Source organism: Nannospalax galili, unplaced genomic scaffold, assembly GCF_000622305.1.
Source record: "Nannospalax galili isolate Female #2095 unplaced genomic scaffold, S.galili_v1.0 scaffold18, whole genome shotgun sequence".
NCBI lineage: Eukaryota > Metazoa > Chordata > Mammalia > Rodentia > Spalacidae > Nannospalax > Nannospalax galili.
This window is the reverse complement of record NW_008346548.1, coordinates 6,053,812-6,065,971: the sequence shown is the minus strand read 5'-3', so window position 1 is coordinate 6,065,971 and position 12,160 is coordinate 6,053,812. Positions and strand designations below refer to the sequence as shown.

General features: G+C 39.5%; 1 protein-coding gene across 1 annotated transcript in view; it reads left to right on the top strand.

Moving 5' to 3' along the window:
- The first annotated feature begins 3,403 nt into the window (after positions 1 to 3,403).
- Positions 3,404 to 12,160, top strand: part of Igsf11 (immunoglobulin superfamily member 11) — a 181,777-nt gene continuing 173,020 nt past the window's right edge. The window contains exon 1 of the mRNA XM_017800569.2: positions 3,404 to 3,577. Coding sequence (XP_017656058.2) covers positions 3,412 to 3,577 — 166 coding nt within the window. The 5' untranslated portion in view covers positions 3,404 to 3,411. The remainder of the gene's footprint in view (positions 3,578 to 12,160) is intronic.

The following is a 12,160-nucleotide window of genomic DNA, read 5'->3' as shown; positions in this document are numbered from 1 at the left end:
ATAGTTACAGAATATGCAAATGCCCCAAATAGTTCTTTACTAGCTTTAAAACTCACACCCTAATAAAACACTTTATAAATAAACACCCCCCAGATTTAAATGCAATTAACTTGTAATTTGTATACATCAATGGAAAGGAATCTGAAACATTAATAATTTAAAACAGCTAATTCAAAATAACATATTTAGCTTTGGAAAGTTTTATAATTTTATCTTATTTTCTTAATTATGTTTCTCCTAAGCTGAGAATAAAATTAATTTTCTATTCTTGAATATAAATGAACTGATCATGGAAAGGGATAGCCCAGCATTTTGATGCATTGAGAAGTTTGTCTAGCGCTAAAATGTGAACTTGGATAATCTGAATTTAAATATTTAGAAGTTGACTCTATTTTCATGTCATCTTTTTGAGCCAAGATGATTATCACAACTACAGGCTAGTCTGTTACTGGGTTCCTTGCCCCAGTCCTCATCCTCTCCATGCCTTTTTTTTAGTAAATTAGGCCAGTTACCATTCCCCCGGAGCATTAAAGACAGTCCTATCCAAATGCTACTATTACTAATACGGGGTATGGGTGGTAGTGGTGATGATGCTGGGGTGGTGTGGTGGGATGATCATTGGGATAAATGTTCGGGAGGTGGCTGTAGTGTTCCCAAGAAATAGCTTTAAAAGACACCATGATGGCTTTAAATGTCAGTCTTGAGATGAAAGACAGACTTCCTTATGCTGTAAAAAAGACTATCAGGAAAATATTAGAAGACCTTGGTTCTAGTTCCACCCATTGGAACTGGTCATCTCTGTTTCTCTTAAGATGACAATAAAATTATTATTGAGGAGACATCCATCTCTGATGTGCCTCACAAGTTTTTTGAGACTCAGTGCCCTTTTTTGTGAAGACGGGTTTATAATGAACTTTCCTATCCCCTGGGGTTACAGAAAAAATCAAATCCAATAGCATATGTGAAAACGCTGAAATTTATAAAGCATTGTACAATGTCTGTGATGTCTGTTGCTTTTGCATGCAGAATACCTAAGGGATTTAAAGAAATCCTACTGTGTTTATAAGATAGATTATGATAGAAGACCATGACAAAATTTACCCCGACTAGTAAAAAGCATTGAACACATGCTGGTGATGGTGTCCCTGGTTCCTGTGAGAGAATACAGCTGAGAGCCTCCAGGTCCAGCACAGGGACTTCTAGTTCTTGTGATAGGCTTCCTTGAGTCCACTATCGACCAGCTGAGCCCTGTGTCCCATGAACTCATTGTCCAGCCTCTCCCTTCCACAGCCACAAGGCTTTTTTATTACAAGGACTCCTTCACCAAATTGCCAGCAGCCTGTCCTGAACAGTCAGGAGACTGTTCTTTCTCTGCTGATTTATGACACCACAGATGAAGTCCGGGTACAACTGCAATTTATCTGGGGGCAGGGATCAGATCATATGACATGGTTTTTGTTTAACTTTCATCCCAGTGCCTTAACACAGTGTAGGCGCTTAGTTAATATTTGCTGAATTGATGTAATAAGTATATCCAGTGACTTGCTTTTTCAGGACTTTTAAATCCAAATTATTAGGTTATCTATTTAACTGAAAAACAAATATTATATGTCTACATTTATTATGGGGGCTGAAGAGGGCTCAGTGGTTGAGTATTGGCTGCTCTTCCATAGGATCTGGGTTTGATTCCCAGCACCCATGTGTCAGTTAACAACTGTTCATAACTCTAGTTCTAGGGGATCCAATGGCTTCTTCTGGCCTCCATGGGCTTTGCACAACATGGGTGCACTTACATACATGTGGGTAAAGACACTTCTACACATAGAAAAAAAATAAATGAAAAAAGTTTTAAATTTGGGACTATGACAAGACAGAGTGATTGATATATACAGTAATATATACTGTTTCACATCTTTGCTTTTCTGCTTATATTGTTTATATGCCCTGTTTAGCATAGGGCTAGATTATGTGCAAAAGAAGGTAAAGAATTGGATGGAAAAAGAGAAACCTAGTGTTTTCTGTGAAGGGCAAAAAATGAGAATAAGCTTGTGATGACACCATAGCTGAAACTTCAAACTTTTGTTACTAAAATGAGAAATAAATAAATAGTAGTGAACAAAGTTAAGGCATTGCTGACTCATAATAAAAATGTATCTTTTCATGATGTTCTTGTTTAAAACGATTGGCATTTTTAATGTTTCCTTTCTTACTTGAAATTATAAACATTCCTCTCATTTTCATAAGTGTATGTATAATTCTACTTTCTATTTTTATCTGTCCCTGTATCTTCCAGTCCTTGTTCAAATGTATGTCTAGAAACATGTTTCGTGCATTTTCCTTCCTTCTGAGCATACTATTATTTCTGAGTTGTTCTGGCAAGGCTGGGGTCCAACAATTTTTAAATGCTTCCAGGAATTGCAACCTATGCTGCTCAGAAATTGATTATATGGCCAAACAGTTCCTAGGCAGGTATTTCCCCACATTTAGAAGGTTCAGTGAGACTGTGGGAGCAGAAACGACTTTGGGCTGTAAAACAGAAAAGAAACCAAATGGGAAAGGAAGGAAGGAAGGAAGGAAAGTAACGTAGCTCAAAAATTAATAAGAGAATTTCAAATGTTATGGTCTCTCTCTCTCTTAACCCAAACTAACAAGAAACAAAAGGTGAAAATCCAACTAACAGCTGCCGCGTTCAGAGCACTAGAAGATGAGAGTTCTGGTGGTGTAGGCCTGTAATTCCAGCACTTGGGAGATGGAGACAGGAAGATCAGGAGTTCGGGGGCACCCTTGACTACATAAGGAGTTTGAGTCACTGTGGCTACCTGAGACCCCGTCTCAAAAAAAAAAAAAAAGTTTTCATAAAAATTTCAACACAGGTAAGAGAAGACTGCAGGCTCTTGGACAGGAATGGAGAGAGAGGAGCACGGTTCAGTTCCTGTGTTCAAGTAAGAATGGTAAAGGGTATCCAGGAAAAAACACAAAACGAGCTATATAGGGCAAACCCTTCTGATAGCTAGTTTTGACAATCCAATTCTTTGAGATTATTTGGGTTCCAGAAGAAAGGAAAGCGAATTAGCCAAATAGAATAAGGACTGTCTAAGACTAGCAGGATCCGAGGGTGGTCGTGGAGAAGCTGCGCTTTAGCTCTGGGGTTTCAAGGTTTCAAGTCCCTCTCACTGCTCACCTGTCCTTGCAGAAGTCCCCACAGGTGACCCGGCTGTTCCAGCGGCGCAACGTGCAGTTCTGTGTGTGGCCGCCAGGAGTCGCGCGAGAGGTGCGGTTGTCCTGGAGACCGCGCGGCGATTGGGCGGACCGGCTGAGCGGAGCCGCTGCGGGAGTTGGGAGTAGCGGGAGGGAGTTGGGGGAGTGGCTTGGGGGCGGTGCGAGGTGGCCGCGGAGGCCGGCGAGCTCGGGATGCCCGAGCCTGCCCCGAGCCTCGGCGGAGCGGAGCTGCTGTGGTCCCCGCTGCGCCCCGCGGAGGAGCGCGCTGCCTCAAGCGCGCCGGGAGCCGCCTGCAGGAGGCCCGGGATGACTTGGCGGGGCTGCGCTCTGGCGCCCTGCCTGCTCCTGTCGCTGCACGGTGAGTACCGGCGCCTGCGCTCGGGGCGGCCCTGCCGGATGCCGGGAGCCCGGCTTCCCCTTAACCGGCCCGGGACCTGGCCCCGCCGTCCCCGCCGCGCTGGTGTCCCCCGCCCAAGTAACCAGAGCTGGTCCCAGCCGCCGCCGTTCTGCGTTTGGGCCACGCGGGATCCTTTAAGATAACGAACTCCCACTGCCTGGTCCAGTTCGAAACACTGTTTGGAATCTTTATCCGTTACTCGGTGGCTCCAGGAAAACTTTGTAGCTCTACCCTAACCTTCAAGAAGATTATGATTTAAAAATAATGGATTAAAGTCATATTGCACCTTTTAAATAGTCACTTCATCATAATCTCTAAGTACATGAACGTTAAAAAATACCTTTAAAAATGCATCGTGTACTCGATTACATCTGAAAGCAAGGATATTTATTTACAGTTCTAGTTACACATCCAAAAGATCTACGTTGCCTCGAAAACACACAGAATGTAACAATATTAGGATAAAAGTAAAGTACCCGTTTCTTTAAACCAGTTTGAAAGCATCACTCAAGTTTAATTGAATTTTTCTTGTATTTTATTTTCTACAGTTATCATATGTAGGCTCCAAGTGTCATTTTGTACAATACCCTTTGTGTGTACACTGTCCTATGGGATCAAGTTTTCTGCCTCATTTAATTAATTGCTGAGGTTTGCTGAAATTTGTCGTGAAGCTTTTTATTTAACAAGCAGGTTCAGTGATTTGAAGCATAGTGGTTAACCCTGTTTTTTTCTGAAGATGTCAGTATGTTCCCGGTCATTTTATGGCCTTACTTGAACAAATAGTGTCTAATAGATCTTGAAGTCACCCAGTTTTAGACAGCTTAAATGGCAGTTAAATTTAGTAGAGCATAAAGCTGTAGAACTTTCTGTGTACCGTCTCTGTGGATGCCCCCTAAGTGTAAGCATCAGTATAGCGTCCCTGAGGATCTATGGATCTATGTTTAGTGACGATATGCAGATAATTAAATCACACCAATATGGACATTTATGCACTTATACTTTCAAATTAATTTTGTTGTGTTACCACTTTGAGCAGGCTGTTTTTTTCTCTGTCCTATACTGTTTTCAAGTGTGAAATAAGTAAATGAATTTTTCATACAATCCTTGAACACAACTGAAATAGAAATGCTACTGTAAGAACAGCTCGATTTATTATTATTATTAATTATTATTATTTTTGGTCTTTTTGAAAAAGATCTACTTTTTCCTTGTATATCTGAGTATATGGGTGCACACACAGGCACCTATATACACACAAACGAGTTTATTATTGTATTGTTTAATTCTTGTTTTCTTTTTATTATAGATTATTACTGCGTATACTGTGTGTGCTTCAAAAGTGTGTTTTCAGAGGACAATTTTTTGTATTTTTTTTCCTTCCACATTTTTTTCTTTTGGTCTTTTTGAAACAGGTTCTTCCTGTAGCCCCAGCTGGCCTGGAACTTGCTATGTAGATCAGGCTGGCCTTGAACTCACAGAGATCTGCCTGCTTCTGCTTCCCAGAGTTCTGGGATTAAAGGCATATGCCACTATGCTTGACTCAGCTTGATTTTTCTTTTCTTTTCTTCTTTTTTTTTTTTTATAGAAAAGTCTATTGTTAAACTTTATACCTTACAATAACGGCTGCTCTCTTTTGGTAAATAGTGCTTGTGTACGAGTTGTGTTTTGAATTTATTAGGCAATTTAAAGAGTTGATTTTGTTCTCACAACCAGCCTTGCAAGGTCATCTGATTTGTGCCTTTGCTTTCGGGAGAGCTGTTCCTAAGTTATGGCAGAATGCTTTTAAAAACTTCCAAGAATATTTCAGTCTCTGTGATAATCTGTTCTGTAGAGACATTTATCACCCTAAAATAAATGTATTCATTTGTTCAACAAATATTCTCAGAGCCATCACTCAGTGCATTTGGGCATCTTGTGGTGTTGGGGTGCCGGGGAGTTAGTGGTGGGATGCAAATATTCAGAAGAGTTTGTCTGCAGCCCTTAAGAGATTTTCATTTTGGAGGCAGGCTACCAGTACATATGAATAATTTATGGTGCAACAAGTAAAGGATGGGTACCATTCGTTAGCAACATCAAGGCATATTTCATGGCATAGTTGACTTTTGCTTTGGACTTTGGATAAAATTCAAATTCTCTGAGATGGGAATGATTGGGCTTTAATAGCTCAAGGATGATCCCAGTGAAGCTTATGAAGGAATGGCACAGGGGCACACTTGAGAGGCAAGCCTCGAGCTGGCAGAGCAGATGGGGCAGAGCAGAAAGGGCTAGAGGCTACTTGGGGGTGGCAGACGGCAGGCCGAGTTGAGTACTGAGTTTGGGCTTTGTCTTGGGAAAGGCCATGGGGCTCAGTTTCCTCATCAGGGGGAGGGAAAGAGAAGGCTGAGAAAGTGCCCTTTTGTGTTAGTGTTCCAATCTCTAGGAGAATGTGGTATCCTGGCTGAGCTCTTGAACCAGGCAGTGACAAAATTGGTTCCACTGAAATTCGTTGTGTCTTTAGAACTTTCACTGTGGAATGACTGGAGGATGTGTATGTATCTGAACAAAGTTGGTCTCATTACAAAGGAGGAAACAGTGCCCAACAGCAGTGGTGGGGAAAATGTTAATTAGAGATCGAAGGGTCTTTTCCATAAACTAAAGAAACAAGGTGCCAAGACATTTCAGTTATTTTTGTTAAATCTCTGTGAAATCAATTCTAAGGGAATTTGAATTGAAAAGTTTCCTTCTGTATAGTTCCACCATTGGGTTAGAAATAACTAAAATGTTTCTTCTGCTGTGATTTCTTGAAATAGCAGGTAAGTTTTAAGGAATTTGACAAACTACACAGAAAAGGAGAGAAGGCCGTATAAAATGAAAGGAAAAGGAGAGAAGCTGAGAATCTTTTCAGTGTTGGCATTTTCAGAAGTTGATTGAAAATGGCAGTTTCTCAGCTTCAAACTTAATGATGTAACTGTTTTGCAAGAATTCACTTTTTAGTAACAATCTGTAATGTGACCCACCTGAAAGATGACAGATACCATCTGGAAATTTAAGAGCAGTTTAGCTTATTCAACATAGACTATTTAGGAAGCAATTTAAACATTAAGTCATCAAGTGCTTTTAAACTGTTGTGCTTAGAATTGTGGGACCCAAGGTAATGATGCAATGGGTGAAGATACTTGTTTTGGCCTTCCCCCCTGGTAACAGTAAGTGGCACATTTTCAAATGTGTTTTCACACTCTGATAGTGGAACATCTATAATGAAACTTCTCATTTGAACCTTCATATTTAAGCCATGTGATTCAGTGTCAAACAAGGTGATGTGCCAGGCACAAGATTCTTTATCTGCAGTGATAGAAGACAAGGATCTGACAGTGCTTGCTGAGTTGGGATAAAGTTGGAAGTTACTGCTTTCTCTTTCAAATTCTCATCCATATGGCCTCTGTGCATGTGTGTAATCCCAGCACTTGGAAGGCTGAGACAGGAGGATTATAAGTTTGAGGCCACCTTGGACTACGTAGAGGTTCTGGTCCAACCTGGGCCACATAAATGGGGCACTGTTTCAACTCCACCATCCTGTCAATCTCCTCTGTCCCCAGTTTATTTAGTATAAGTGTTCTAAGTCTATTGTTGTTTGAACTGATGATCACAATTTATTTCTATGCCATCACTTTTAAATATTTTTGAAGTAGGATTGCTGAATTTCTACTCTAGTTACTGCTATAAGCACAGTCACCTGAATTTCCCCCTTGAGGAGGGGTAGCTGGCACTTACAAGTCTCAGACTTGCATTCTAAGAACAGCTTCCCATTCCCACCATCTGGAGGATGTCAAATCCTCTCCTGAGTATACTTCTGTGAGCAATCAGTTTTAAGAGAGGTTGTCAGTTCTGGATGGTAGTCCAAAGCCATCTGATTTGAATAAAGTAGAAAGTTAGTTTACTTACTGGTTAAGCCTATCTTATTAAACCATGGAAGCATTAGAGAAATTTTGTGTGTGTGTGTGTGTGTGTGTGTGTGTGTGTGTGTGTGTGTTTGGGTAATTGATTTCCTCTGTATCCAATTTCCTGTATCTAAGAGACTGTAGTAGTGGTTCGAGTTTGTTATAGAAATGTGAAGTCGAAGAGGGAATGTTTTCTACTTTGCACATGAACCTTCCCCAGTGTTTGGCCACCAGCTCACCTGCCATTATCACCTGTGTAGATGCTGAGTGGTGCAGCCTAGCTTCACTCCTGTGTATAGGCAGAACCAAATTTTAATAGACCATTTAATTTGTATGTTTGTAGGTTAGGATGAAACCAGGAAAGATTTTCCAGTGTGGACAAAGACTACGTAATAAGCAGTCTTTTTAAAAAAGTGTACTTACTGGTTTATCTTCATTTAGCATTTAACTTGTGTACCTTAAGAGAAAGACACACAGACATTATTAGAGGCATGGTTTTACTGAGAAGAGTAGAGCTTGTGAAGACGTTTAAATCCTAGAAGCACTGAGCTCAGAAAACTTTTGTACCACATACATTTTAAAAATGTTTTAAAAATAATTTATTTATATTTTTATGTGTATGAGTGTATTGCCTGCATGTAGGTAAGTGCACCCAAGTTGTGCAATGCCTGTGGAGGACAGAAGAGGTTGTTGTATCCCCTGGAACTGGAGTTACGGACAGTTGTTAGCTGCCATGTGGGTGCTGGGATTTGATCCTGGGTCTCCTGCAAGAACTACCAGTGTTTTTAACCACTGAGGCATCTCTCCAGCCCCCACAGAGGTTTTTTAAAGAAGAATTTTCAGAAAAGTAGGTTAACATTAGTGGCTTTGACTGGTAGTAGGTCAGGATTTAGGGTAAAGTGCAGCAGGTGTGTGGCATGGGAATGTCAATGCAGTGTGTTCACCGAGGGTAACAGGCAGTAACAACAAGACGACTGTGTGAATGCAACCCTAACATAATGGAGCCACTGCTTGGCAAATCTTAAAAGACTCAATAGTTCAATATTTTAAAACTCTGAGAAGAAATTTAAATCTTTACCAAAGTCTGTTGGAAATTGCATCACTGGAAACATAACAAGGTCCTACTCCAGAGAAGGTCTCTCCCTCCCCTTGCCTGGAACCTCAGGCTTCCCCCCTCCCCTCCCCTCCCCTTCTCTTCTCATTAATGCCTGTGCTTTCACTTTTATTTCCTCTTCATCTTCTGTTTTGGAGGCTGTCGTGTTTTTTCTGCTAGTAGCATCAAGTTCTTGGCTACTTCCAGTTATTTATCTTTACCTAGTTAACATGTTGGTTAAAAAACCACAACCAACCAAGCAGACCCAAAAGTGCCTTCAGAAACTGGGCATTGGTGAGGGGGGTATGGACCCGTTATATCTTGATGTTTCCTCTTTGTTCCATGAAGTTAACTGTGCGCGTGCGTGTGTGCGTGTGTGTGTGTGTCTGTGCCTGTGTGTCTGCGTGTATTTTCCCCACTTGTGAATGAATGCACGCTAATTTGAGTGGAAGTCCTATGTACTTGGTGCACCTGGAAATAATATTATTATTATTTTTTAAATAAAAGTATAATTTTTGGTTGAAATTTCCTTTAGGGATTGGGTGTCTAATGTCAACCACAATTACACTAAAGTTTCATATATATTTTGTAGAAGAGACAATTTTAAAAATACTGTGACTTGTTTGGAACTTTAAAAAATTTTTCAGTACTTACAGCTTTTTAGAATGGATTAATTCTTATCTATAATTCTTCATCTTTTCCTGTGTGTAATTCTGTAGGTTTTGCTATATATTAAAATTTTGTGTGTATTCATACCAGGCCGGCATGTTAGCCTTCCGTTAGTTAAGCAAACTTCCAGTGTGGCTCACTTGCTGACTTCTCCCACATCTACCAGATTTTTGGTAGTTCATTGTGAATCTCAAAGTTTCCACTTCCATGCCTGGTATAGTCTTAGTCTTGAAATCTACATGTTAGAATGGTTTCCCAAGAACAGAGCCATTAGTCCAATAACACCTTTTATAGCCTAACCCTTCTTCCCCCACTACACATTATTGTTTATAAAGCTCTGAGATGTGTTTTTAGAAACAGGTGTCTTAACTAAATCAGCCCCTTGGAAGGGGCGCTATATCCTCCTTCCCATGGGAACTGGCAGTTATTTTCCTCCTATTCCCTGTCTTTATTCCTAGTTTATGCCAGCTGTGATTCCTGTTCTCAGGTCTTCTCAGCCTGCAGTGTTATGCCCCTCAATTTTTCAGAAGTCATTTGCTACTCATTACCAACCCTTAGCTGTCAAACACTGATCGTGGTACTACTACCTTGTTTCTTTGGGCCACGTTTATGACTATTAGTTGTACAGCTTCTGTCAGCCCCCTGGGTCAAGATCACCTGTCAGAACACATGCTGCAGTGCAGTCAGCATCACTTCTTGTGATGTCAGTGTATTCATACCAGGCCAGCATGTTAGGCTTCCATTAGTTCAGCAAACTTCCAGTGTGGTCACTTGCTGACTTCTCTCACACGTACCAGATGCGGTACCAGCTCCTGTTGGCCAAAACTTAAGACAGAATGCCTTTTACCTGCATTGCAAAGATCCTCAAAACTTCCAGCCTTAAAGATGCTTGAGGACCAAAAAGGACTTTATGTGAATTGTGTCCATGTTTACTGTATTAGAAATTAAAAATGAAAACATTTAAAGATATGTACTAATCCATTTAAAACCAAGAAATCTATTAGCTATCAAAATAAATAACATATTTTCTTGACAAGTAAAGATTTTTACCCAAACCAAATAATATTAGTATTTGTTCTACACTTTTAGAAATGTCCTGAATGTCTGGCTCATCAGCGTAGAGCTGTATCCCATCTGCTTCTGCATCCTATTTGTTATCAGTTTTTGTCTTGGTTTTGTCCGAGCATATGAAGCTTATCTGATCTGACCAATATGCAGAATTTTTATCACATTTTCATACAATTCTGGGCACTTTTGATATCCTGTCAGAGTGTAATATGTTATAGATTATATGAAATTTGTTAAATATTGGTTGCAATGTGGAATTGGAAAACTTGTCAGTAAATATTTCTTGTTATATTAAAAATCCATTGGTTTATCTTGCACTTTATTTAAGTGGGTCATTTACTCATGTATTTTTTGTAATATTATACCCTGACTCCTGGAAAATATTGATTCATTGGCTTACGTAGGTTTTATAAATGTTGACATGTTACATTATAGGGGAAAAAATTACGTTTTTTAATATCACTACCAATCTGATTAGAACAGTCTTCTGATGTTGTGAAGTGCCTAAGCTCACATTTTCACACAAACATTTTCTAAAATTTTGATATTTACTCCACCTTTATATCATTGGCAAGCAAACTACTTGAACTTGAAATGAAGTTTCACTTTCTTCCATTTTAGAAAATACCTGTCAGATTTCGAAGTCTCAATAACCTTCCTCTGTCTGTGGTTGTTCTTTCAAATCAGTGTGCTGACCAGTGGAAACACTGGTGCGTTCCCTGAGTCCTTAGCTCACATGGTTTTGCCTGTGCTTTTCCTTGGGTCAGCTACCTTGCTTTGGCATGTTGCATGTGCCATTAATGTTTTATACTACACATTCTGCAACACACAATATAAAAGGTCAAGAGCTAGTAAAATCATTGTTACTTTTTATCAAGGACATTTGTGAAACTAGGTTTTCTTTTCAAAGTGCCAGTGTCTAATAGGGAGGACTAGAGTGCCTGCTGGTACAGCTTGGTGCCCCTGCCTTTGCCAGGGTTGAGGCACCAGTGGTTCTGATCCACACATGCAAATGTCAACCAGGGCAGAAGGCAGACACTACTTTACTGCTACTAAGAACATTTGTTTTTATCCTGCAGATTTTCTAAAAGGGGTTGAGGCCCATGGCCATTTTTGAAATGCAAGTGCGTAGTGATGGAATGTTGCACTCTTTTTCTTTTGGAGACAAGTAACCACACAATTTAATGTGTGCTGTATAGTGTGGAATTAAATGGGATGTGTATGTATGTATTATTTTGAAATCAATAATAAACTCATTTAAAAGTGTTTATTTTATGCTATAATTTTTAATCTCAAAAGTAACACTCTCAGTTTAAAAACTCATATAATGCAGAAGTGTGTAAGAGATGACTTAGACCCAACTTCTACCCATTGAACATTCTGGTTTTCTATGCATAGTTCTAAACCATTATGCAAATACGAACCAATCCTACATGCAAATCAGTTCTTTTTAAAATTAACCTGTGACACAAATATCATTCTACAATCTATTTTTTTTTTCTGGTTTCCTTTTGGATTTTTTTTTTAATTTTTTTTTTTACAATTAAAGTTACCGTTTTAACAATATACAAAATATTACAGTAATTCAGGTTTTTTGGCATAATGATTACAGACTTGATAAATACATTTTATATCTCATAATAGCGATGAAGATTATACAAAAGCTAGTAAAACAATGATAAGAATAAATTCAATTGTCACTTAAGTATCTAAAGCTATTTTCCTTTGCGTTCTTCCAGAATGATTTGTTCTTATTCTTTACCTTAATTTGAGGGACTTCAAGAAGATACTTGTTTT